The following is a 22,307-nucleotide window of genomic DNA, read 5'->3' on the forward strand; positions in this document are numbered from 1 at the left end:
CCTGACTGGGCGTCACCATTTTGTGTGAAGCAAATGCAAGTGATACGAGAGGTGGAATCTGATTGGTCCATAGGAGAGACTTAGAAGGGACATAACTGGTAATAGCCAGGTGGCGCTACAATTGAGCCCAGTAATTCCAACCAAGTTCAGTAAGGGTGGAAACTGGACTTTTAAAGTCAGTTAACTCTCTTGCCTCGGGAAGATGAATCCTGTGTAGAACAAAATTCTATGATCACAACTTGGAACAGTTGAGTGGCATGGAGTTTGTCCAAGTCTGCATCCTGGAAATACCTGTGAACCAATGAACCACCCAACCACCTGTCTTCATAAGTAAAGGTCAGTTCCTAAATACAACAGTTCTCTTCCTCAATTACAACAGATGGATAAATGGAATATCAAAGTCAAAGACAGTCTGTTGGTTGGTTGGTTTGTTGTTTTACGCCCCACTCAGCAATATTCAAGCTATATGATGGCGGTCTGTAAATAATCGAGCCTGGACCAGACAACCCAGTGATTGACATCATGAGCATCAATTAGGATACGATGACATTTATGAAACAAGTCAGCGAGCCTGACCACCCGATCCCGTTCATCCCCTCTTACGACAAGCATAGTCGCCTTTAACGGCAAGCATGGGTTTGCTTAAGACCTATTCTACCCCGGATCTTCACGGGTCTGTCATGGCACAAAGAATGTTTCAGTGTTGTGTAATGTAAGTCAAATATTTTCCATTCTGCAAATGGGCAATTTAATCGAAATGGTTGCTCTAAAATTAATTTGTTTGGTTTTTTGTTTTGTGGGGAATTTGGGGTTTGTTTTTTTCATGTCTTTTATGAAAAAAGAAATGGTGTTCCAAAATAATTATCCTATAAAGAATTATTTTGACAAATTTTGTCTTGTTTTATAAGTCAGCCATGGCTGGAAAGTGTTTTTATACTTTATTTTTTATATTGGTTTATTTTTAATGTACACTTTGTGAAACATAAATAAAAAATATCTTATCTTATGCATAAACTTGGATGTGAAAATGAATCTGTTATTTCATTCCAGTTTTGGCAATGAACCAGTCTAGACACAATACCTGCCAATACAGGAGGGCCATACCTTTCAACAACTGATGCAGCTTACTTAGCATTGCAGCTGTTAAGTTTCATTAATAAAAGTAACTGCATGTATCACTGAGATACCTTCTATGGGATACATTGGGATGAGGTGGGAAGGGGATGTTTAGACAGGGCTGATTGTATGTAAAGGACTCGTCAGTTATTATAGGAGGGGGGGGGGGAGTGAGTGAGTTTTACGGTGAGATTTGGGAGAATATAAAATGACACAGTTCTATTTTTTCCAAAAGTATTTTATTTTTTAATTTCAACATTATTTACGGTCTGCTTATTTATGAAAGGGGTTCATGAAAAAATGTTACATAAACTGGGGCACAGCTCTATTTTTCCAAAAGCAATTTTTTTTCAAAATTTGAACATTATTTAGGGAATGCTCATTTAGTATAGGGAGGGGAAATGGCATGAATAATGTAACATAAAGCGGTGTGTGTGTGCAAAATATGATGGTACAGTTCTAAGACCTATACCACTGTCCCCCACCCCCCAAAATACATTACCAGTCCCTAAGGGAGGTGGGGTGGGGTGGGGTGGGGTAGGGTGTATGTATGTCTGTTGGGCTGGGGGTTGGGGTGGGGGAAGGTATAGGTGTTTGAGGTGTGTTGAATCCTGAGTAATACACCTTTTACACCAGGCTCAATTCAGCTCAGGGTAACAACGGCAAGTTTAAGATACTAATACCTACTGTCTGTAAATAATCAAATCTGGACCAGACAATCCAGGAATTGACATCATGAACATCCATCCACAGAATTGGGATAAATTGACATGCATCAACCAAGTCAGCCAACCTGACCACCCGATCCCTTTAGTCGCCTCTTACAACAAACATAGTCGCCTGTCATGGGTCGCATGGGTTGCTGAAGACCCCGGATCTTCACAGGCATCCAAAGGAACTTGCAGGAGATATTATAGGCATCCATTCCTAAATATCATGCTAAAGACTTAGTGAAACGTTTTATGTATACTACTCCACTTTAAATAGGGATTTTTTGGTCTCTCCACACAAAAAGGATTCTCGCAATATGTCAAGTGTATATTTAAAAATATCTGACACATCTGTTTATCCCTTCCAAAGGTTGAGTACTATTAAAGAAAATAATTGAGTCTGGACCAGACAATCCTGTGATTAATATCATGAGCATCGATCAATACAATTGGGATCGATGACATGCATCAACCAAGTCTGCGAGCCTGACCACTCGATCCCGTTAGTCGCCTTTTACGACAAGCATAGTCGCCTTTTATGGCAAGTACGGGTTGCTGAAGACCTATTCTACCCCGGAATCTTCACGGGTCACAATGCAACTGTATACAAATACTATGACTCAACGTTGCCATGATGTCACTTTGGCGGCTTAAATTGTAAATTCACAATACAAACAAACATAATGCATATACATTGCATTCATTACCTATTTAATGAAGGACATAACTTTTTAATGAAAAACATTTCTTTATTTTTATGATGCATAGCATCAGCAGTATTCATTTTAAAGAAAGAGAATATCTTAAATGTACGTGATATCCTTTCCTGCTGCGCATTTGTCTATGTGAGGGCTTAGAGATGCACCTTATTTTTGGGTTGTTTATCTGTTGTTTATGTCCCTTCAGCACTCTGTTTTTCCAATGTATTCCTTGTGACACCCTTGGCATATAATAACATAAATAATATGTTTTGCAGAGCAGTCCAGGTTTTTTGTTTAAAAAGTATGAGTGTTTTGAGTGTAAATAATGATAAATGACCAATTTAATTAAATTAAATTTGCAAATAAGTATTCATAACAGATAATCCAGTACCATAACAGTCTAAGTTGTCTCTGTGGAAGGTGCTGTATTTTGTCTTTGGCATAGTTCCTGAAACTGGTCTACAGATGCGGATTGAATGCAGAGTAAAGTTTAGGGGAGTTAGATTCCACTGCAAGTTCCAATGGATGTAGCAGACATTCTGCACTATCTGACTGTTATCTTGTGTGTTTGGCTGGAAATAGCATCCCAACACTTGCTCATTAGTTGGTCCATAGTGCAGACGGAGTTACCTCCCTTCAATGCTTGAACCTTGCCTTTTCTCATCCAATGATGAGTATGGGGTTGGAATGACTAGTTTTTGAATCTTTTTCTACCCAACTGAAATTCCCTTTTTCTACACACTAGTTATTAAAGCTTCATTGAAATTGAATTATTTAGCCTCATAAGTATGTTTGTATCTGTTTATTCAGACAATTAGTATTCTTACTATCCAGCTGTCAACTAACATGACATCCATTCAGGCTGACTCCCAAACTCCCAAACTCAATAAAAGATATGACTTACAGAGTTCTCTCCCTTGCTCCACAATGTTCCATGCTCCTCACAGTGGAGCTCTGTGTACTTTTGCTGTCACCAGTCACAGCTCCCCACCGTGCTAGGCAGCCTACACCCATGCATGGAGTTGAACTTGCAACTGACTGACCGGTAAGTTTACATAAGTGATGACTGTCCTGATGCCGAAAACATTTCACCCAGCTAAATTATTTTGTTTGTTTGTCCATTTGAAATGCAATTTCTTTTAAACTATCATGTAAATAGTGTAGTGAGAATGTTAGGGGGCAGTTGGATGCTTTTCTGTTAGTCAGCAATCTCAAACCAGTATGATTAAACAAATTAAAGTAAATACATCTCGGAAATAGTAAATCAGTTGCAAACCGTTTTCATATTCACATGACATTCTCCAAGACATACACATAAACATCAAAGTCACAACATTGCTCGACAGCCACATGATCTTGATTCAATATTGTATATCCCACCTTGAAAGGGGCGGTCGGGTAGCCTAGTGGTTAAAGCGTTCGCTCGTCACGCAGAAGACCTGGGTTCGATTCCCGACATGAGTACAATGTGTGAAGCCCATTTCTGGTGTCCCCAGCCGTGATATTGCTGGAATATTGCTAAAAGCGGCATAAAACCATACTCACTCACGCACTCACTCACTCCCACCTTGAAGGGAATAAATTTCTCAGTGGGAGATAAATCTCCTGTACCCCTTCATGAGCAAGTCAGGCTGCACATGAACCTCTGAGAGGCAGTATAAATCCCTTATACCCCGCTTCTAAGCAGAAAGCTGCACGCTTTTTCCATGTCAGTGGAAGTCACGTGACATAGCACAAGTTAACCTCAGCGCAATTGAAGAGCTGTTGACTATCAATTTTGAATTTGTTTGAATTCTTTTACAATGTCATCTTAATACATGTCAGTAACACAAATTCATTGTAGCAGGATCACGAGGGGTACATCGGGGTTTATGCGTCCACCTCTGGCTCATGGCATAAAACCTATCGCAGGATGCATAAAACCCCTTGTATCCCTCGTGAGGTTGACAGTGTTTCACAAGCATTATCCAAGTGATGCCCTGCTTCATTTGACCCCAGTGATGTGTTATGCTGATTAGTCAGTTTGAAATGACAATTTTGAACCAAACAAACTGAATGAGGTCATTTTGTAATGTATTAACGTCAAATTACAACACAGGTTTCTCGGCGAAACCAAGTAAGCTGCCAAACAGCTCTGTAACTTCAAATTAATGTGTTTAGAATGAGAATGGGTAATCAGTAGAATAACCTATTGGTCCTTGCGATTACAAAAATGTGTCACTCAGTAATAAAATATTAGTTTGATATTTAACATTGTGACATAATTTCCATACTTCATACCTCGTTGGTTATTTAATAAATGTACACCCCACGCAACCCCACCCCACTCAACCCCACCCGTAACTGATACCAAATATGCAGCAAAGAAAAATTCTATCAGGATAACAAATTGTTGGTGTTGGTAATGATATTGAGTGAACAGCAAAGGTTGATTACAGTGTTTCTTGTGGGATGTCGATCTTTATAAAGGAAAGACGGATAACAGCCCTTAAGCACTGAATGTACTTAAACATGATTTTACATCATGTTTTATAGCATTATATTACTTGCATACTGTAGGCAATGAAAGTTTTGTAAGTAAACATGAAATAGGCACCGTGGAGTAGGCACGCCTAAAACTCAGCAGACCTTTCAAGGTCACAATTATGACATCACAACACTGCTTGTGACAAACACATGTTGTCACAGTTCGATATAGAAAAGCACCAAATTTTAAGCTCTCTGCTATCTCTCTTGATTTCTGTCATGGTATCTGCCCAAAATGCATTACAACACATACCGTATTCGACGTAATAAGCGCCCCGCTCTAATAAGCTATTATATTGGCTAGTGAACAATCCCAATTAGCATTCCTTCCGATTGATCAATGTACACAAGACTTATTTATTCGTGTATAATACGAACTCGTGTGTTATATCACCCTTAATTATGGGCAATTAAATTCTGGATAAATATATCTGTCGTATGTAAACATTTCAGGCTGTTAGCTTAAACCACGAAATTTACGATCTTTCAACTCAAAATAATATACTAATAAGCGCCCCCTATTTGTAATGTTGAGAGCGCCCTGGGCGCTTATTACGTTGAATACGGATACTTTGAATATTGTGGTGACAGCAACTCTGTAACCTATAATTGTACATGTCTTGATTTCTAAATGCCTACAACCAATTGAGAAAGAAATACTTTTCTATTAACATCAGGTTCTGTGGTGATGCAGCCATAAAATCAGCTGTTTCACTCAAAGGTTTGTGTTATCATTTGAAACCTCTGATTGACCAGTGTTGTAGGATGGTTGTTCCCAAGGATGAGGTCACAGCACTTATAGTTTATATATTTATGAGTTATTTTTAACAATTAGCTAGGGTCAGTCAAAAATATACATAAATGCAACACAATTCTTTTTTTATAGCATGAAGTTATTTGGTCGTTTGACTTTGTATGACAAAATAAATGTTACCGTATTCGACGCAATAAGCGCCCCGCTCTAATAAGCGCCCATGGCAATATTTGCTAATATATTGGCTAGTGCACAATCCCAATTAGCATCCCTTCCAACTGATCAATGTACACAAGACTTATTTATTTGCGTATAATACACACTCGTGTGTTATATGCACCCTAAATTATGGGCAATTAAATTCTAGAAAAATATATGTTGTATATAAACATTTCAGGCTGTCAAGAAACCATGAAATTTATCTTTCAACTGTTTTTTTTCACCAAAATTATATTCCGATAAGAGCCCCCTATTTCTAATTTTGAGAACGCTTATTACATTAACTACGGTAATCTTGCTGTGACAGTTTTATGGGTATATATTCCAACTTAGATATCTTCATCCCATTCTCTTCACACTCTACCAGCAAGGTAATGAAATATCAAGAAAAATTACCTGTAATTTCCAGGCATTAATTGACATTGTCTCAAATTCGTAACAAATTACCTTATCTTTTGTACATCACCATGATCACTTGTACATATAGGAAAAAACAAATATATCAATCTAATGGCCGATTTGAGTGTGAATGTTTTGTTTTTTTCCAGATGTGACATCGCATTTGGGATACGATGGCGTGCATCAACCAAGTCAGCGAGCCTGACCAACCGATCTTGTGAGTCGCATCGTCAAGCATTGTCACCTTTTACAGCAAGCATGGGTTGTGAATGTGAAGACCTATTCTAAACCAGATCTTCTCGGGTACTACCACTACAGCTACTACAACCACTACTACTACTACTACTACTACTACTATACTACTACTACTACTACTACTACTACTACTACTACTACTACTACCACTGCCACAACCACTGCTACTACTACTACTTCTACTACAGCATCATCATCGTCATCATCATCATCATCATCATAATAATAATAATAATAACAACCTGATTTCTTATTTCATAGGTTCTAATTTCACTTTATTTTTACATCCTGACCCGATTTGTTGGAGCCTGCAACTGGGCATTTTGCTAAAAAAACACACACAAAAACGAGGAATAAAGTTTGTCTGTACTCACTGCAACTGTAAAAACAAAATTCCCATTCAAAAACAAATTATCTCAAACAAAAACAAAAAATACCCCTTAAGATTTTACAACTTAGAAAATGTTCCCACACAGAATTATAAACATATTCAAAGACAAATAAATACATTTCCCGCCAATGGAAACATTTTTTGAGATTAAAACACTGAAACATTCAAGTTTTGACAAATCTATCCTGTTTACAGTTCCAGATGAAGCCAGCCTATCACCATCCCCGCCATGTTCCACTGTATGCAGTGCAGCATCAGATGCACCCTCCACATCACCCCGTGTCTGTTCATCATACAATACCCCCCGAGGTTCGACACAACAAACACAGGAAATCCTAATATATAGTTGCCATGGTGATAGAGCTTCATATATCTTGTAACATTTGCTCAAGAGAGATGTATGGCCAGTAAATTCCTGGGAAAATGGTTGTATTCTTTCCGTGAATAGGCCTCCTTGTTCATTTATGTCGTTGATAATCAGAGATCAAAATATCTGCTTGCCTGTGGCTAGTGATGACAAAATTAGACGAGCCATTTCCGTCTTCAATCCCTTTTGTCTGGTTCTATATATATTTAAAGACAATAGCAACTGTAATGTTCAAAATGTCACCCATCAATCATAATATAATATTTCTCTTAATTTGAAGATTTAAGTTTTACTGGTATTTAATTGGCCTCAAAGGTTTCCATAATCCTTTTAAAGATTTTTTTACCAATTTAAAATTAAACAATTTAAAATCAAATTCTGTGAGGAAGTTATTGTGATAAAAAAGTTGGTGGTTTTGCTTCCCCATTAGAGAGACATCTATAAGGATAAGGAAAGGTAGTGCTCAAGTGTTGCCTTGGTTAACAATGGATTGTGGCAAAGATTATTGCTCATGATGTCGACCACTGATATGCTTCACAGTCCGGTTTCAAATAGCTGGAATATTGAGGTCCGTATTGTAAAACAACACTTACTCACTCACTCATAAACAAACATAACATTATGACAAGACCCTATCATGTTTACTCCAAGCCACAATCAAGTGTGCGAGTTGGGTTTAACACTGCTTTTGACAGTATTCTAGTTATTTCATGGTGTTTCAGCTTAATGTGGGAGGAAAGCCCAAAGCGATGCAGGTCTCAGACATTTAGCATTTTGGTGAAACCCAAAAGCCGGGTATGGTACTGACAGACCAAGAAACAGAACTTGGATAAACTGCAATTCAAACCAACAATCAACGGTTCCTGGCGTGTCCAAGGGACGCAACTTCAATTCATGAGTGAAAGAAGTTAAAACCTAAATTCTGAATGTTACAAAACCTTTTCAGAACTCGTCTTGACCTTGACACTGTGTGATAATGTCCGGGTTTTTTACCCAATAAATCCTTCAACTGAAACAATCCTATCCAAGTAATACATGCACATAAAAAGCTACAACAAATCTTTCAAGCACTACAACCAGATAACATCAAGGACCCAACAGTGAGTGAAACTACAAACATTAGTCTTCTAAATACAACATGTATTGTGAGCCTAGTATTTGTACAAGCAGTCATAGTGGTATTGTGTCTTGTCAGAGGGTCACTGGCCTACCTGTTCGCTCTCTTGTTAACACGCATTAAACTCACACCATGTTCTCTGCCTGGTCATTGCGAATGCCAGCTTCTTCCCGGACGTATTACTTGACACGGGACATAGCAACATTTCCACAATGTATGATTAGCTGCACTCTGTGTTTTTTAAAGTGCAAGTACATTTCGTCACCTTGCGTCTTTCCTTATTTTTTAAACAAAAAAATGTTTGTTTCAAGATGTAAGAATATTATTTCATCACCTTTTCAAATTTTGTACATAAAGAAAACAATTAGACATTATAATCTTCTTCTGATTCATATTACAGGAAAATATATGCATTATCTCCCTGTTTTTTATATACTTGGGTAGCTTAGTGGTTAAAACCTACGCTTGTTCCTTCGAGTTTTTGGTTGTTGTTTAACGCCACACTCAGCAATATTCCAGCTATATGACGGTGGTCTGTAAATAATCGAGTCTGGACCAGACAATCCAGTGACTGACCTCATGAGCATCAATCCACGCAATTGGGATACAATGACATGCATCAACCAAGTCAGCAAGCCTGACCACCCGATCCCATTAGTCGCCTCTTACGACAAGCAAAGTCGCCTTTTACGGCAAGCATTGGTTGCTGAAGACCTATTCAACCGGATCACACAATTGGGATACGATGACATGCATCAACCGCTTGTTCCTTCGAAGGCCTGGGTTCAATTCTGTACATAGGTACAATATGAGCAGCCCATTTCTGGTGTCCCCTGCTACAATATTGCTGAAAACAGCATAAAACTCACTCACTCACTCATACATCCAAGTACACAACCTATGAACCCAGTTTTGTGTTAACACAAATTCCTCACTGGGTTTAACACAACCTATAAACAATCAGTTGATCTCACAGTCTGACATTCAAGGACAGTCCTGAGACCAGAGCAGAAAAGATCAAATCATCAAACTGATGACAAAATACGAGCTACCAGGGACCTGCCGTGGCTCCTGAAATAATGAAAATACTTACCATCTAACACATATACAGAGCTAAAACAAGACCTGCACCAAAACATTTACCTTTTCTTAAATCTAAATTTAAATCCTATCTTTAAAAAAAATACCTTCAACTAATTTTCTCATAAGCCAGGCCCTATGTTATCATACTTTAAAACAAGGTGTATTTGTCCATATATGCTCAGTGCAAAACCCACTTCAAGGTTCTTGAAATCTCTGACTTACAAGCTGATCTCTTTAAACTATCTTCAACATTGCCAGTTTGCTTCAAATTTTTTAACAAAACCTTGATTCAGAAGAAGTGCAAGGCTGCTACTGCACGTCTGGTGGACCACACCTCTCTGTGTATCCTTCTAGTATCAGGCTTATGCAACACTATGATAAGATTTGTTACATTAGACTAAACACTGATAAATTTAATCAGCTGAACCTTTTTTTGACAATTGTAAAACATTATTAAATTCAAATTATTTGGTTCGTATTTGTTTAAATTTCAACCCTTTGACAAGTAGAATATTCATGGCATGATGTGAACAGATCATTTCAAGTGAAAAGACATATTTTGATTCATGTCAAGGCATCAATCCCATTTTATGTTATGATTTGTATATGCATGTTTATTCACAATTATGTCATTAAAATATTAAAAAATATTTGCTTGTTTGTTGTCTAATGCCACACTCAGCAGTGTTCTAGCTATATAATGTGGTCCTATTTCTTTATCAGAATAAGCAAAAAGATCAGGCCATAGAAACAAACAGTGTGTAGGATGTTGAGCTGGGACAAGTCCAAATTTACTACCCGGGTACCAGACCCCCTATTACCCGACCACTGCAGGTCTTAAGAGTAGGGAACAAAATGTCTAATTGGTAATTGTTTTACCGCAGCCCTGGCTAAAACTATTTAGATACATGTATCAAACAATCAGATCATACATTCACTGAAGTTGACTGAAGCTTTATCTTTACTCAAACATATACAAGTCAAAAGGAATGTGTGCATCATCAGAAAGAAATGAGAACATTAGCATCTTGTAGTGTCACCACTGAGCTACAGTGAGATTTTGTCATTAAACAATATATCACGTGACTAACCATGGGTCCGGGTAGTCCTGTGGGTACCCGGGTCCTACGCAGGACCCACCCGACCCGAGTACCCGAGTTACCCGTCCCAGCCGTAGTAGGATGACAAACGTATCCGAATTAAGCTACCCCTGATCCCATGTAACCATGAAGAAGTGAGTGAGTGAGTATGGTTTTACGCCGCTTTTATCAATATTCCAGCAATATCACGGCCGGGGACACCAGAAAGGGGCTTCACACATTGTACCCATGTCGGGAATCGAATCCGGGTCTTCAGCGTGACAAGCAAACGCCTTAACCACTAGGCTACCCGACCGCACCTAACAATGAAGGAACATGAGCTGTCTACTGAGACCATCTTCTCAAGGCAAGGGAGTTAATTGACCATGAAAGTCCAGTTGCCTCCCTTGCCGAACTAGGCCAGAATTATGGAGTTATATTTTGGTTGGACTCAAAAGTCTGTCAAAATCATAGTCCCATCAAAATCGCGTAACGATTTCAGTCAATTGCACGCTAACTCGGCCTCAACAGATATTTTCCAAATCTTTTCATGTTTTTAATCAAGGCGCTCACGTGATTTAAGGCACTTCACGAAGAAAGACCCATTTTATCACAGTATAGATTTTGATTATTGATTATCAGATCATCTTCACTGGGCGCCGCCACTTAGTTGGAAGCAAATGCAAGTGGTATGAAAGGTAGAATCCGATTGGTCAAAAGGAGGGACATAGAAGGGACATAACTCATAATAACCACTGGTAGCGCTATGAACGTGCCCAAATATTCCAGCCTAGTTCGGCAAGGGTGGAAACTTGACTTTTACAGTCAGTTAACTCCCTTGCCTCGGGAAGGTGACCGAGTTTGCTTTTAAACACAACATATAGGATTTGGCAATATCCTGGATTCTCATGCTCCAACAATGTTCTTAAGGTGCCCAGGCAAGTCTAGGATGAACCTCCAGTCTGATGTTCTAACAATGTTCTTAAGGTGCCCAGGCAAGTCTAGGATGAACCTCCAGTCTGATGTTCCAACAATGTTCTTAAGGTGCCCAGGCAAGTCTAGGATGAACCTCCAGTCTCATGCTCCAACAATGTTCTTAAGGTGCCCAGGCAAGTCTAGGATGAACCTCCCGTCTGATGCTCTAACAATGTTCTTAAGGTGCCCAGGCAAGTCTAGGATGAACCTCCCGTCTGATGCTCTAACAATGGTTAAAGGTGCCCAGGCAAGTCTAGGATGAACCTCCAGTCTGATGTTCTAACAATGGTTAAAGGTGCCCAGGCAAGTCTAGGATGAACCTCCAGTCTGATGCTCTTACAATGGTTAAAGGTGCCCAGGCAAGTCTAGGATGAACCTCCAGTCTGATGCTCTTACAATGGTTTAAGGTGCCCAGGCAAGTCTAGGATGAACCTCCAGTCTGATGTTCTAACAATGTTCTTAAGGTGCCCAGGCAAGTCTAGGATGAACCTCCAGTCTGATGTTCTAACAACGGTTTAAGGTGCCCAGGCAAGTCTAAGATGAACCACCAGTCTAATGCTCTAACAATGTTTTGACTAAACCTGTGTATAGATGGTTTATCAGCCTTCATGAAGCTGCCTGTAATTGCTCAAGACAACATCCCTCAACACCCGAGTAAACCCCTGTTTATAAACATCCCACCAGCCATAATTACAGGTGATACAGTGGCTGTAGACACTGCACAGCACAGCACACATGCTTCGTCTAATTACTCATGTTTATATTTTACAGCCGGGATTTACCAATTCCTCTGGACCAAGTCTAGGTCTAAAAAATACGTAAGTATTATTTTTTGCTGAAGTCAGCAACAGATACAGCAGCTAGTCCACTAATACCAAGATTCAAGAAATCTGGATGGACTAGATGTTTTTTCAATAAATTTAATGACTACACCTGTTTAAAATCAAAATTAAAATTAAAAAATGTCAATCCACAGTAAGAAGAAAAAGACTTGCTTCATGAACATGACAACATTTTCCGATAGATTTTGAAGATCATCATAAAATAAAAAGATCTGAATTGACTTTTTCATTTACATCTTCCATACAGGATATTTCACAAAATTCACCAAAGAACTAAAAACAAAACTCTTTTGATGCAAACATTGAAAAATTTACATTCACAGCTGGGAAAAACATGAAGGTTCTGACAGGCAAACTTGCATCCTGTGCTTGCAAGTTCCTGTGTGAAGATAACATGCACTGTTTATGCAACAGCAGTCTGTAGTTACCCTATCAGCAAGGTTATTACTAAAGTCTTTATCTTTTGGGTAATACATACATCCTGCAAAATTGATGGCTTGGCAAAAAAATAGATTTTACCCATGATAACATGTAAATAGGTTGAACTAATTCGTTATTTTTTATATATAGCCCATGAAAAGGTGGAAACTGATAAATTTGTTTGTGGTTTACAAAACAAACATTTATGAAATTTCAATGAAATTTCAGCTCTCTCTCTCTCTCTCTCTCTCTCTCTCTCTCTCTCTCTCTCTCTCTCTCTCTCTCTCTCTCTCTCTCTCTCTCTCTCTCTCTCTCTCTCTCTCTCTCTCTCTCTCTCTGTTATATCGCGGCAATGTCAGCTTGATGTGGGAGGAAAGCCATAAGTGCTGCAGGTCTCAGACATTTACCACTTCGGTGAAACCCATGAGCACGGGTATGGTGCTGACAAACCTAGAGGCATAATGGGGGAGAACCTGGATTCAAACCCACAATCATAGGTTTCTGGTTTGCCCAACGGACACAACTCTGCACAGCGAATCGCGGCGCCTTAGACGACTGGGCCACCCGTGCCCCCTATAAAAGTTTCATTTGGTATTAATGACAATATCTGTATGTTGGCAGCAAGACAGCAAACCATGGTGCCAAGCCTCCCTTTAAGGGCACCCAATCATGAGCATGAGGAGTAGAAACTCATGATCAGCATCCCACTCAGGGATCCATTGCTGAGTCAGCGCGTTTCGGTGGATGATTGATAATGGCTTGATGCATAGTTGCCTTCACATCCTTCACATAACACTTCAGAAAAATGACAGGATACTCACAATATCTGAAGCCTTAATTCCACCAGTCTAACCATGTTAACTTTTCAAGAGAAAAATTCGAAAATTACATTTATTTCTACTGATATTTTAAAATAGTTCATCTCATGGCAGCATTTAAAGTTTTAACAATAGAAAACTGAATTAATCCAAATCCTTAAGGATTAAGCCCATTAGACATAATAACTTTCTACGATCTGCAAGTTACACTGAACTTATAGAATTACAGTTATTCTGGTGCACCAACCCTTGACATTTTGTCAGCAAAGTGATAAACAGGTACGTGAGAAATGCTCACCGATCTTCTCTGCTATTTACTTTGGACCAATCACAGATCCAATATGCTAATAATTCACCAGAAAAACAAGTATTAACGCCCCAACAAAAACATCCCAGCAATATCTACTAATACTCACAGTCTCAGTAGCTCTCCCTGACTCAGAGGGAGGGAGAAAGAAAAGTGATGTACTCTGCATTTACAAAGAAATCAAACGACTACTTTATCCAACATTGCCATGTCTACAGTGTCTCAACTGAGAGAGGAGAGTAAATGTTATTGTTCAGTGACGGCTAACTCTTCAGCCAGGTGTAAGGGCCACTGTTGACCTCCATGTTTAGAGAGTCCCTAGAGTAAGCATCGCACCTTCGCCAAGTTAATCACGATAAACCGCTGGTACAACAAGGATCATGAAGGAATGCAAATTTGGCCTCTTCTCGTGGTTTTCTATATGATGACTGAACTGTCTTTCATTCAAGATAAAATATTTCTAAAATATCTTCATTAGCATTTTCGCGCTCAATCAGCTAATACATTTCACAATCCTAAGTTGAACCTTCTTATACCTATTAGCTGCTTGTCCCATTCCCATTAGCCATTTGTCATTTTTGGAGTCTGCCATGAATTTTTTCTTCAAACTTTTTTTGACCCTGTAAACTGGTAAGCATGCATTTGATAATTACTGTTGTTATCAAACAACATATTGATACAGTTAGATACAGCCATGCTGTTCGGCAATGCTATATGCATCATCTATTCTCTTATAAAAGGTCATATGGACATGTTCTCTGGTTCTTATATCTCTGGTTCTATTCAGAACAAATACTACAATTGTGAATACTTCTCTTTTCAAAATTAACATAACACAAATGATATTTTTACATGTGGCCTTGTACATCCATGTTAAAGTGTGGAAGTGAAAACAGTCATCGGTCTAAAATTATTTTGAACACAAGTATATCTGAGGATGCTACAGTCACTGAATTGAAAAATTTCATATCCTAAATGGAAAAAAGGAAAGTTTTCAAGCACCCAAATATGTTGTCTGTCATACAGACCCTGAAACAAATATATCCAATCCAATCCAATGCAAGTCTATAATGTTTGACCCGATGTGATATTGCTGAAATATTGCTAAAGCGGCGTAAAACCATATTCATTCACTCACTCACTCACTCACTATAATGTTTGGCAAGTTTAGATTACTGCAGTATCTGAAAATGAAGAAAGTCTCTGGGCTCCTATTATATTTTATAACTATAAGTTAACAACTGTAAAACATGTTCATTTTAGAGACCAGATGTTAGTCTACCAAATGTGCTGAAAAGTACCATTTACTGCTTGCCTGCTTCTATTGCCAACCCTGGGATAGTAAGTTGAATTTGTACAAAATGGTACCAATGCCTTTACAAAATGACCCCTGAATCTTATCATGATGATATGTTAGAAACTTTCGTGGCGACATTTATCTATGATGCTAGCTTAGCTGGCAAGTAACAAGTCACACACTGAAGTGGTTAACCAGCGTTTACTCTACAGCGTTTACTCTACAGGGTGTTTACGCAGTACCTTCCAGATGCATCACCTTTATCGTCTGAGAGACACAAAGGTGATGTTCAAACTTTGGATTAACCTGACAGTCGACACAACCTTCTTTAGCCCAGCAGATGATGATATGTATTTTTTGTCACTTGGGAAAACAAATAATGAATATTTAGTATAGTGCATGGTTTCAGCGTCAAGTTGATGCAGTGTAAATTGTTTTTATTAAACTGCCAGACTAACGAAAGTGTACATTACTACACCTATGTTCGAAGATGGCGGAAACTGAAACAAAAAAGAAGTGGTTACCTGATGGTGCTGTATTTGATACTGGTATCACAGCTGTGTGTTCCCTGATGGTGCTGTATTTGATACTGGTATCACAGCTGTGTGTTACCTGATGGTGCTGTATTTGATACTGGTATCATAGCTGTGTGTTACCTGATGGTGCAGTATTTGATACTGGTATCACAGCTGTGTGTTATCTGATGGTGCTGTATTTGATACTGGTATCATAGCTGAGTGTTACCTAAAGGTGATGTATTTGATACTGGTATCATAGCTGTGTGTTACCTGATGGTGCTGTATTTCATACTGGTATCACAGCTGTTTGTTACCTGATGGTTCTGTATTTGACACTGGTATCACAGCTGTTTGTTACCTGATGGTTCTGTATTTGACACTGGTATCCTAGCTGTGTTACCTGATGGTGCTGTATTTGATACTGGTATCACAGCTGTGTGTTACCTGATGGTGCTGTATTTGATACTGGTATCATAGCTGTGTGTTAGACCTTAAGTGTGCAGTGTTTCGGAGACATTTGTCCAGCTAGTCAAGTTTTGATAACGTTTGTAATTCTTTTAATAAAATCCAATTTTCAAGTGTAAACGGCTGACCCAAATTTCACAACTGTGATTTAATATTATTTTTTACAGAACAGGTATTTATTTCCCCCTGTCAGGGCTGTTTAACAACCAATGTAATGACACATAACCTTCTCATAGGTCAACACAGGAAGTACAATAACCCTTTTCTTTATTTCTCTTAATTCCTATAAAGAGTCATCAGAAGATGACAAATCCCCCGGGCCCCCATAAAAGTAAAAAGTTATACATGTACCAAGTTTGGATGAAAAATCTTTCATGGTTTTCAAGTAATGAACATCAAATTAAAACATCTGGACATACATTAATCTTCATGTCATCCCTTCTATCCTCAATCAACGACCCACATTAGCAGGGCTTCAACCCATCCGATATAGACACAACATCCTCTACCATGTGACAGAAACATTACGTGTTAAAAGATTAAAATAAATCTACTGCAAGTGATTCCATGGCTTTTTGATTGGATGAGCAAGCAAACTTTTTTGTGTTTGTTTCGATAAACCAAAAAAAAGGTAAGCCACGCATGCTAACAGACTACTGTTTCCGGACTGGCTGATAACAGAATGGGTTTGGTATGTGTTGTATTTTAGCGCTCAATGATGTCAGTGATTTCGTATTGTCTACAGTTTTTATTGTGGTAATGATTAAATAAGCAGACTGTGAAGTTATTGTTGACTTGTTTATTGAAAGGAACTGACATGGATTTACACAGTGTGCACATGTTTGTTTATGTTCATTCCTTGATAAATGCAACAAATATTGACGTCGATTCTTAATACACTGCAACCTCCCTGTTGTTCACTCACAGACTGTATTTCCATAAATCTTTTCCCAGAAATAGCACTCAAAGAATTAGCAGTGCCTTTTATGACATACATACCTTGGTAAACAGATAATTTTCAATGACATCAGATGAATTTGTTTTCTCTATTGATGCCCTAACTAAACGAACACATGCTTAAGATTTATTAGACTTCTGACAAAAACAACATCCATGTCAAAATTATTATTATTATCAACAACAACAACAACAACAACAATAATAATCTAAAAAATAATGATGACAATCATAACACTTGTCACAAAGTGCCCATCTGCCTTATACTATAAAAAACCATTAGAAATCAAACATCAATATTTGCCAGAGGCATGAACAAATGGTAAACAGATCATCTCCACATAATACGAGGCTACACACAGATGATGAAGAATGACACACGTTTCCCATCCATCTTCAAACTTAACTAACCACCTGTTGGGGTCTCAACACCAGCACCAAAGGCCATCTCCAAAAGTATACGAGTGCAATTAATGTAGTGTTCTAAGATGTAGATGCATTGAGATCTGTCTGAGTTGAGGTAGATCTGTCAAGGGTGACATAGATCTGTCAGAGATGAAGATGTAGAGATGTACAGTTTCCGGAGGCAAGGCCTATGCCGTGATTGATGTGGGAGATACCACAGGCAGCATGCTGATTTCATGCTCTGGGATTCCTTTGGTGCACACCTTCGGTGCATGGTGGGAGTTTCTGGAGGAAGTGGTCTTCCTCTGCTGCCTACTTTGTGGAGGAAGTAGGATGGTCATATTTTATCTTACTGATTAAACATTGTGAAGATGTCAAATGTTTGTAACACCGTAGAGTGAATTAATTGCAGGGGTGGTTATTGCTCTTAGTATTCACATCTCTTCAATGATTTTTAATGGACTTCAATGAAGGACACACCAAACTAAGTAATTCTTTTCATCAATTAGCCCCTAAACATGAAGATATAAAAAAAATGTCAAGATTGAATTAACAATAATTTCCTGAAGCACGATCCTGAAACCTCTTGAAATAAAATGTTTAACAATAATAGTACCCACTGTATTTCTCAATTCCATGGTAGCAGAATATTTTGCAGAAAGGCCCACTCGGTGCAGAAATATGCCTATCTTGCAGAAAATCACATTTTGTGCAGAAATTGAACAGAATTTTACATTTATCTGCTGCAGAATTCGTCAAATACACTGCAGAATTTTAACCTGTGCGTCGAAAGAAGGTTTTAAATATTTTAACAGATATTATTTTGTTTTGAAGTGAAGTTGACTTTCGTATTACTGCTTACGGAAAGTGTATGTCTGTATGTTTACACAACATGCACAAGGGGTCTGCAGATTCATTTCAATAAGCTACTCTAGCCTTGGATACGCTTATCATAAAAAATGCCTGCCACGGGTCAAACATGTGCAAAACTATGAAATTCACGAAAAGTAAGCTTAAAAACTTGCAGAATCATGTGTAGAATTATCCAGATATGGACACAATTAACACTGACTATACAGTCTGCTTGATGGATGATGACCAACAGAGAGTTGTAAGAACTTCACCACAGGTGACGTGAAATTGGGTTTAACGTCACGTCCAAGATTATTGCACTTATATATAGCGACGTGCATGCACGTGTATGTGTGTGTGTGTAGCTGCTTGTACTAGTCCGGACTGATGCCGCTTTGTAGTGCTAGCTCACTGAGATACCATGCCGCAGTTTAACATGAATACCCCACTCAGACAGAGTATACTGACTCCGGGGTAACAACAAGTACAATCTTTTAACATCTTTTTGTATGACGCAGCCGGGGATCGAACCCTGGACCTTCCGCTCTCCCGGCAGACGCTCTACCACAAGACCATGGAGGCAGTCCACTTCACCACAGACACTATCAACCACTGCAGTCTGGTCTTGACCTGATCACTCACACATCTATCATAAATCTTTAATAGTTCATCACCATCATTCCTATACCCTTATCACCCATCAGTCCCTGAGAAACTAGAAACTCTGATTTGGACCACTCCCTTCAGCTAAAGAGGGAATATAGATACAATTTATTGGCTCCCTGAAGATGATTATTAGCCACAAAGAAATTGTAGAAGAGTTAGAAGTAATACCTTTTGGGTTTATTAAACCAACCGTTTGATGAACATTATATGAACTTAACGGTGAGAAGTTCATCGTCTTATCCTTCATGAGAAAATGATCTCCGAGCTGACTGATGCCATGCAGTGGAAGAACATCACTGCAAATTGAATTTTCTCAATCTACTTACTACCTAAGGTTAAAAGCAATAGCCTAAAACATCTACAAAATATTTATCTGAAAACTTTTGATGCATACTCTTATCAACTTACCATATCTAATGGCTCGCACACAAACTATGTATTTCAGTATAGCATAGAACAAAGAGAAAAGCCCAACAACAAAAATGTCGCCTCCTTTACTTCATTACTTAATAAAAAACAACAATAATAACAAGCATGAAATACTCATATCCCTGCCAATATGACATGTCCAGTTGTGTTCATTAGCCCCTAAGTCAAAGTTGTTGTTATGGAAACTAGAAAAAATATATTAAAAAAAAAAAAAAAATAATATCAAAAGGCACCAGTTATCACTAGACCTATCTATGTACCAAGTTTGGTGAAGAAATATTGTACGGTTTTCTAGATCTGCTGTGGAAAAGTATTACTTCCGCCATTTTCAGTCTCAGTCAAAGTCGTTGCCATGGAAACTAAAAAAATAATTTTTATTTAAATCCTGAACTATCAAAAGGCATCAGTTCACCACAAGACCAATCTAAGTTTGGTTAAGTTTAGTTAAGATATCTCATGGTTTTCGAGTTCTGCTTTGGAAAGGAAATGTGACAGACGGAAGGATGGACAGCACCCATTCCTATATCCCCGTTCCACTTCTCGGAAGGGAAACATAAATGGACATTTGTATTGCGATATAGTCAAAAGAATATTTGAGCAGTCACTTGCCGCATGTGCTCCAATGTGGGACACGACTGAAGACATAGAAACTTGAGGGGTCAAGCTACCAAACACGGTCACCCATCCAACTGCTCTCCACGACCAATGTCGCTTAACTTGACGAGTGACCTGCACCACTTAATCATGACATGAGGAGCGATTGATTATCTTCTATTTTCATTTGTTGAAAAGAGACAAATGGTTGCTACCCCTTGGTCTGAATTACTGAATACATTAATGGGTGATTTACATGCACTAGTGAGAAAGCATAACAGGCATCTTGGGTTGTATACTCCCCAGGGAGATGAGTATACAGTTTGGGAATGCACATTGATCTGTTGACCTGGGCAGTGTCATATATGCATAGAACATGCCCCTCTATGTTGAGTCGGAGATTAATAATTGGCACATCATCATTCACATCATCATCATCATCATCATCATCATCAATGAGAACAACTAATGTCTGAGAATCCAACTTACCAGGTGCCGTATCTCTATGTACGCCTCACGCTTGACTCTCACGACTTCCGACTGGTAATGTTCTGCTGTTTTGCGCAACTCCCGACAATATTGTCTCTCTGCTTCGCTAGCCGAGGTCAGCGAGTCCTCGAGCTGCTTCTTGGTACTCCGTAAATCACTCAATTCATTCAACAATTTCGATTTCCGGCCATCTTGAGACAAGCGAAGAGATTCTCTCCTCGTCTCATTGATGTACCTATGCAGAAGTGATTCCTTCTGTTCCAGTTCATGCCTCAACTTGGTGATCTCGGTGTCCTTCATCCTTGTGAATTTCTGCAAGTCATGTTCATGTTTCTGCTGAAGCTGTTCGCGTTGATTTTCAAGTTCACATGACTTTTCAGTCAGTAGCTTGGTCTGTAGGTCAGCTATGGTGGCCATGTATTTCTGCTGTTCCTGTTCTCGGACCATCCGAATGTCAAGCACCTTCTGCCAGTGGACCTGCTTGACATTGCCCTTCTGCAGGTCCAGTTGGCTACGCAGTTTGGCCAGGTGGGTACGAAGGTCTTCATTTAGAGTTTTTAAACTGTCGACGGAACTTTCACTGACCTGTCGCTCCAGCTTCCGCCCTGGCACCGCCATTACTCATCTTCCTTCTGAAAAAATACAAAAATATATATCAAAAATCATGTAAATAAAAGCTTAACCATTTCCATAATTGTAAATCCATTGAGCGATTCCGACTACCGGTACATCATAATCATAAAGCAATAATCACCCCACCTATGGATACTTATCCTGTTTAATTGGCTTCTTCATCATGTGTTCTCTGCCCATCATGTTGTTACAGAATTATCCTTCTGGTAACCTACTTATGTTATCCCTCTCATGTAGGGCTGGGACAAGTCTAAATTTACTACCCGGGTACCCACGCCCCTATTACCTGACCCTACCCGGGTACCCACTGTAGGTCTCAAGAGCTGGGAACACAATGTCTAATTGGGAATAGTTTAACTGCAGCCCTGGCAAAAACTGTTTAGATATGTGTATGACACCCGAGACCATATAATAGATGTAGGGTCTCTTATGAAACGATCGAATCATGAGTACACTGAAGTTGACTGAAGCTTTATCTTTACTCAAACATATACAAGTCAAAAGGAATGTGTGCATCATCAGAAAGAAATCGGAACATTAGCGACTTGTAGTGTAACCACTGAGCTCCAGTGAGTTTTTGTCATTAAACAATATGTCTCTTGACTAACCACGGGTCCGGGTAGTACTGTGGGTACCCGGGTCCTACTCAGGACCCACCCGGCCCGAGTTACCTGTGCCAGCCCTACTCTGGCAATTGTATGCAATTGTTACTGTTAATCCTCTATATATATTCTGTACCATGTTCATTATTCAGCCTTGCTTGACAACGGTATAAGTATCTACACCGAAACATCGCCTTTACAGTAAATAAAGAAGTTGGTATCCATAAATTGTATCTACTCTGTCATCCGTCAACTTTAAGTAATGCCTATCCAAAAATTTATCATAATCATGTGTTTATGAATCACTTATCATGCTTATCC

The 22,307-nt window shown here is 38.9% G+C and overlaps 1 protein-coding gene across 3 annotated transcripts in view; it reads right to left on the reverse strand.

Moving 5' to 3' along the window:
• Positions 1–22,307, reverse strand: part of LOC139452196 (golgin subfamily A member 4-like) — a 171,170-nt gene that overhangs the window by 135,374 nt on the left and 13,489 nt on the right. For all 3 annotated transcript variants that reach the window (XM_071233572.1, XM_071233570.1, XM_071233577.1), the window contains exon 2: positions 20,752–21,383. In XM_071233572.1, coding sequence (XP_071089673.1) covers positions 20,752–21,369 — 618 coding nt within the window. In that variant the 5' untranslated portion in view covers positions 21,370–21,383. The remainder of the gene's footprint in view (positions 1–20,751; positions 21,384–22,307) is intronic.

The sequence above is a fragment of the Haliotis cracherodii genome, unplaced genomic scaffold (assembly GCF_022045235.1).
Source record: "Haliotis cracherodii isolate W230 unplaced genomic scaffold, xgHalCrac1.p SCAF_9, whole genome shotgun sequence".
Taxonomy (NCBI): Eukaryota; Metazoa; Mollusca; class Gastropoda; order Lepetellida; family Haliotidae; genus Haliotis; species Haliotis cracherodii.